The sequence below is a fragment of the Trachemys scripta genome, chromosome 14, assembly GCF_013100865.1.
Source record: "Trachemys scripta elegans isolate TJP31775 chromosome 14, CAS_Tse_1.0, whole genome shotgun sequence".
Taxonomy (NCBI): domain Eukaryota; kingdom Metazoa; phylum Chordata; order Testudines; family Emydidae; genus Trachemys; species Trachemys scripta.
In genome coordinates this window covers 30,455,461-30,462,276 of record NC_048311.1, presented here as the reverse complement: position 1 = coordinate 30,462,276, position 6,816 = coordinate 30,455,461, and the positions used below count along the sequence as shown (strand labels likewise).

Below are 6,816 nucleotides of genomic sequence, written 5' to 3'. Positions count from 1 at the left end.
GGTAACTTCTTCATGACCCCATTCTGCAATGTTACTCATGGTGTCCCCATGACTTTCTGAAGGAGGCACAGGTGGAACAGGTGACTTCTGTTGAAGATTTCCATTGCAAGACAAAATAGCCGTATGGCAGGTGCATATGCATATCACCATCCAGAATTTGGTCCTATATATATATATGATATGCATATGTATGAATATAGGGAATATATATATATAATATATAATTTTAATAATGCTTGACTTCTGTGAGAAGCTACAGGGTAGGTTTTCATTTAGCAGTGACTCATCTTTGTTAGCTTTTTTTTTCTTCTTACTGCTTCATCCAAGAAACTCTGACTAAGTCAGTTTTGCCACGTCCCAAGTGTAGCCGGGATTCCTCACAGCTTTTGATGCAAACAGAGACTAGTAATTCTCCTCAGAAATAGCAAGAAATTGCTATTTGTGGGCTCATGCTTTACGCAATGATGACCTTGGCTGAGGCAACCTAAACAGAATGGGCCCCAGTGCATGGAGTCGATGCCATTGTGGTAAATAAAGGCAGCGCCAACAGGGCATGATTTCAACATGCATTGGCAAATGAAACCTGCTTGGGCAGGGGCACTATGCTCGTAAGCTATATTTTCATAATGACAGACTGGGAACCTGATGACATTATGTCATAGTAAGACAATCCAGGTTTGTGTCTCAGCTCCTTTTTTGTTTGTTTAAATACAGTTGCTTTTTACACTACATATATTACAGTTTTATTATCATGTGTTTTAACATGATGAATGGTAGAGATAGGCTAGAAGGGAAATGACAGATACTTGTCAGCAGCTCAGCACTTCAGGTTTTGAGTTTGACTTTGTGGCTGATCACATAATGCTTCTGTTTGGGGACATAAACCAGCTGTTACCTGATGGAGGCTAGGAAGAATCTTCCCTTTGGGGCAATTTATTCCACTCTGAGGGCTCTTATCCCTTTCTCTGAAGCATCTCGTGTTGGCCACTATCAGTGACAAGACACTGGACTAGATGGACCATGGGTCTCATCCGGTATAGTAAGTCCTTTGTCCCCCCAATCCTCACTGCCACCCCTCCCCCAACCACTGTTTTTCTATATGAAATTTCAGGTACCTGTTAATGTACTAAACAGCCTTCTAAAGGTGGAGTGATATTGGCACCAGAGTATGTTCATTTCTCAGGGGGTTGTGCAAACATTGTTTTACCCACAGTTTTGTTGCATGTGGCTTTTTTCTTTTGGTTTAGGACCATCCTTACACTGACATTCAAATAAAGCCAGATTGGGGCTCAAAAAAAAACCAAACCTGTCCCAGAGATGTAGGCACAGATGGAACTGGAGCCAAATGTCCCAAAGGTTTGGAGAGATTCAGATTTTGTGTTCTGTTTCAGCATGCTGTAGAGTTAGAACTAAGCCAGGACATTTGTAACCCAAGATTCAGAAAAACTTTCCCACAGTTCGGAGCAGATGGGTTCAGACCAGGAAAACCATATAAAACCACCAAGTTTGTCAGGGTTTCTGCCTGAAACAGTAAGTTGAATGAAAACCCAGCCCAAAGCAATGTGAAACGTAGTCCAGATGCACCAAAAGGCTAACAAACTTCCGTGAACCTGGCCCAAATTTCAAATCTGTAAGGTTGTCCTGGCTTTGGGTGTCTGTGCAAATTATCCCTTAGTAATGCTAAGGGCAGCCAAGGCAGAGCGATTAAGATGTTGACCAAGGGTTCTCAAACTGGGGGTTGGGACCCCTCAGGGGGTTGTGAGGTCATTACATGGGGGGTCACGAGCTGTCATTCTCCACCCCAAATCCTGCTTGCCTCCAGCATTTATAATGGCATTAAATACATTAAAACGTGTGTTTAATTTATTGTGGGGGTTGCACTCAGAGGCTTATGATGTGAAAGGGGTCACCAGTAAAAAAGTTTGAGACCCACTGATGTTGACTTTAGGCTTTGGAGATGATCACAAGACACGACAAAATAAAATCAAACATACAGAACCCTTCCTCTTGTTGTGCTCTGGTGATAAGCTCCCAGATCTTGGGCTCTTTCTACATGACTTTGGGGAAGTAACAAGCCTCCTATTAATACCTGTGTCCTAGTGACTGGCTTTTGGAGCTTGGGCTTTCCACCAGTCGTTGCTCCACTAATTGCACTCCACTCTGTTCTAGTTCTTATACTACACCCATCAACACTGTATCCAAGTACCTTCAAATAGCTTTGGTAGCCCTGACTGTTGGACATGGACACTGTGTGCAAAGATCTTGTTTCAAGTGAAGTTAGATTTTACCCAAACTATTCACAAGATAGGGTCGCTGTATGTAGAACTTATGGATCTTCCAAATTGTTCATTGTAACTTTACTAGGTATGTTCTGGGGTCTGTTAGTGGGTAGTTTTTATCATTGTCTCTCTCCATATCTATTTACATTGTGGTTATTTCACTTGAAGCATATTGTGTGCTCTTTAGCTATTCCCTATTGTTTTATAGTAAGAAATATTAACTCAGAAACACACTCAAGGTACATTGTTTATGTTAAGGTTTCTCCCTGATTCTCAGCTTTCTCTCTTCAGGACAGTTTTGTTAAGATGATATTACATCTCCGGGGCCTACTTCGTAGCAGCATTAAAGTTGTGATGAATAAAACAACTGTGGTGAGTCTGCAATAAATTAATTGCTCCATTTTATATGAACAGGAGAACTAGCAGGAGACTTGAGGCTGAACACAAATATGACTATTACTTGGGATCCATGGTTGAAAGAGTGAGAGGAAGGGAGAAAAAAGATGCCATAGCGGGTCAGGAGAAAAGGGAAAGAATTTGAGAAACAAACCTCTGCCCAGAGCATTGTGGTTAATAATAGGCAATTTGGAATGTCATTTTCCATTTGCTTCAATAAATGGGAAATCTGAAGTTGCTCAATGTTCAGATTTTAATTTTACAGGGATGTAATGAGCTATGAGAGAGTGCCATTCTCCTTTTCTGGATAGAAACTGAACTGCTCAACTGTGTTTCCTAGACCCTCTAACTGCTAATGGAGATTCTCCTTAAACTCAAGAGGCAAGTGCCTTTTCATTTGCTTGTTTTTAAGGTAGACGCTGAGTTCTATCCCTCCTGTGACTGTAAAATTCTGCTGACAAGATCAGTCTGGAAGACATGCCACAGAGCTGTTACACTACTGTCCCAGACGTGAGATCCATGAAACTCAGATGCTCAAGGATAAGTTTTGTCTAAGAGGAGTAGGCAATGAATTGACTGATGTGCACTCCCCTCTACCGGGCAGAATCAGAACCCTTTGTCATGTACTCTACATTGCTCAAAGCCATCCGAGATTCCCCTTTATTTCTAGCACTTAGGACTTTTGCTTTCAGAACTTCTGATGAGAGTTTTCTCTCTGGTGCGACCACGAAGTTCAGCGTGGCCATGATGTGCAACATAATGAAAATTGTGAAGATCCTAGGTGACCACCAATTTATTACAATAATCTCTCGCTATCATAAGGCCAGAGTTTGCCTCCTTTACTCATGCTATAAAATACCTCATTCTGGAAATAGTCCCATTTTTCATCAGTGGGACTCCTCTTGAAATGAGGTGCTACTCAAGGTGCATCAAGGTAGCACCCTAGCCCTTAGTATCCAAGTAACCTCAACAGCTGGCCTCTTGTATCTTGGTATATGCCATTTTTCTGTCATTCCCCCACCCAGAAGGAAAGAATGGTATGTTCTGGGAGCGATTGCTAAAAGGAAGTAAGTTCTTCAGATGCACAGTAATTGTTTGACAATGCACAGTTTGTTTGCAGAGGGAACAAGCCTGAGTTGTCAGAGGCCATTACTGTGCTGAAGAGACAAAAAATACAGAAAGAAAGAAACCTTGGCAGGGAATCTCTAGGCAGGACAGCGATTTCTCTCCGAAATTCCCTGTGTCTGCAATGCCATTAACACTGACTTCGCTTGGGTCACACTTGCTTTATTGTTTTCCAGTACAGTAAGTAGTGCATGCAAACTGGTTAAAGGGCCCACTGCCCGCTAGTGAACTTCGGCCTCGTTCTTTCTTTTTTGTAGATAAGCATGTCCTTCTTCTGCTGTTGCCACTGTCTCTCAGCTACTCCAGGAGAGGTAAGAGAGCAGCTAACCTGTTGTGTGCAAAAAATTCCTGCATACAGAACTCTTGGGAGAGCAGGGATAGGAAGGAGGAAGCGGGGGAAGAGGGTTATTAATGTGCGCAGTGGGGGGAAATCAAGCAGACTAATAATAAAATATCGGAAACTGATAACTCCTTTCTTGCCCTAGAATGCTGGACAAGGATGATCTTATGTGGGCAGAGCATAGTTGCTGAACTGATTCCACTGTACAGAGAAAGTTAGAGAGAGGGAAACGTAGGTGTACTTACCCAGAAATCCCATATATGCCTATGAAGGGTCTAATTGTGAACTGGTGTATGTGTCTACACAGGGATTTAAGATGACATATGATGACCCATTACTCCCCTCCACAGGCTAATCTCATTGCAGATGGGGAACTCCCACTCCCTCCTACTACACAGGTGGCCAGGGACAGACCTCTGGCTCCACTTCCGCATGGTGCTGGCCTGCACAGCTGCGTCTATGCGCTAGGAAAGTAAGCAGTGACAATTTGGTGTCTGCTTTGCTCCCAGGGCAGTCTAACTGTATGCTGTCCCTTACTCAGGGCAGATTGCAAGGTGCCAGTCTGACCATAAATAAGAGCGAAGGCAGACAGTAAATTACTACAGCTAAGCACATTTACCAAATTTGTGTTTGGTACGTTATTTTGGAAAATGTTTGTATTTATTTTCTGGACCCTGCAGAGAGTGTATGAGCCTCTAAGCTCTTTGGGGCTGGGTCCCTCTTTTTGTAGCCCAGTGTGGATCCTGGTCCATGAATAGGGCTCATGGGCCCAATTGCCAAACAAATTAATACGTGAATAATAGTAATAGTTAAAGGGGGGGATCTTTCATATTATTAATTGTTAAATATGAAAAAGTTAAGAAAAGTCAATTAGCACCTTTTTGCATTCACGTGCCAAGGGATAACAGGCTCCAAATTGTACGCTCCTTAATAGCTGCTTATTTTTCTGATTAGTTCATATAAAAATATACCCACAAAACCAAAATTGGTGCAGATTCCTAGCAGCTTTTTCAACCCAGCATCAGTGATCATTTTCATTGATGATCATCAGCATGCTTACCCTCAAATACACTTCATCAGACAGGTCTTTGCTCTGAAGAAGGGCAGACTGAATTTTTTTGAATTTCAAACTTATGAGGAACAACTGTCTCTACATTTTGAATTGTGGTGAGAAAAAAAGAACAGGAAACAATGGTCAACAAAACATTTGTAAAATTTTGTTTTTGTGTTTTTTCATCCGTTCTAATCTCTACTTTTCAAAAAACGTTGCAAACATTATTGCGTAAGCCATATGATTCCTATTATGAGGTAGATATGAAATAGTGTCCTTGTTTTATTCATGAAAAAATTGAGGCACAGATAAAGGTGAAGTGACTTAAAAATATTTAAACCAGAAAAATAAGGGTAACACTCAGTGAGCTCATTGGCAAATTGTTTTTCCAGCATCTTGTCCCAAGACTTAGTTGCGAGTTGGAGGGTGTGTTTGGCACAGTGAATCATGAACTGTGTAGTAGACTGATAATGGTCAACTTCTAGTGGTAATTCTGAAAATGTAATGGCTACTAAAACTGAGAAAATTCTTTTCCATCTAGCAACAGATAGATATTAGAATTCAGAGCACTCATAAACAATGCCTAAGAGCAACTACGTGGGTTGGTTCTCAGAGTTCAGACACCCAATTTTCTATAAAATAGCTAAGATTGGGAAAAGTATTCTTGGTACTAGATTGCAAATAAACACATGGGGGCAGAGTCTCAGCTGGAGTAAATTGTCCAAGCTACACCATAATTTACATCAGCTCAGGGTCTTCAGCATTTGTTGGTCACCTTGAAACTTTTGTGATCCGATTGAAAAAAACCTCCCAACTTTTAGAGTTATACTTGTAAATAATATCCAGAACATTGGGAGACTTCCTCTTGGCTCGTCTTTAATATTCCCCTCCAGGTAGGAATACACATAACCTTAGGTGAAGATGTCAGCATTGATTTAGCATAAACAAAGCTCTTTCCCCTTCAATTTGACCCCTTGCATAAGACATAATAACTTTTCTTCTCTTTCACAGAGGGAAGCTCTTACTGCACACGATCCAAAACGACCCTGTCAAGACATTGGCAGTGGTAAGATTTTAACTATTTTCCTTGGATGTTTTATTTTTAGATGGTGGTTGAAGTGATAATTAGTAAGTTCTGGTATTCACCCCAAAATGTTTCATTGCTGAAAGCATATATATATGTGTGTGTACATAGATGCACACGCCTACATATTCTCAGGCTCCCAGCAGACTGCCCCCCCTTCCCCGGGGTTTGTAAGCATGTGGTTATAAAAGAGCATATCAAAGGGTAACGTTCTCACATTTGTAAAAAGCAACAGAGGGTCCTGTGGCACCTTTGAGACTAACAGAAGTATTGGGAGCATAAGCTTTCGTGGGTAAGAACCTCACTTCTTCAGATATCTGAAGAAGTGAGGTTCTTACCCACGAAAGCTTATGCTCCCAATACTTCTGTTAGTCTCAAAGGTGCCACAGGACCCTCTGTTGCTTTTTACAAATGTGAGAACGTTACCCTTTGATATGCTCTTTTATAACCACATGCTTACAAACCCCGGGGAAGGGGGGGCAGTCTGCTGGGAGCCTGAGAATATGTAGGCGTGTGCATCTATGTACACACACATATATAT

The 6,816-nt window shown here is 41.5% G+C and overlaps 1 protein-coding gene across 1 annotated transcript in view; it reads left to right on the top strand.

The window, feature by feature from the left end:
* Nucleotides 1–3,785: 3,785 nt before the first annotated feature.
* LOC117887822 overlaps nt 3,786–6,816 on the top strand; it is an 11,511-nt gene continuing 8,480 nt past the window's right edge. Inside the window, exons 1-2 of the mRNA XM_034790563.1 lie at nt 3,786–4,111; nt 6,203–6,257. Coding sequence (XP_034646454.1) covers nt 4,064–4,111; nt 6,203–6,257 — 103 coding nt within the window. The 5' untranslated portion in view covers nt 3,786–4,063. The remainder of the gene's footprint in view (nt 4,112–6,202; nt 6,258–6,816) is intronic.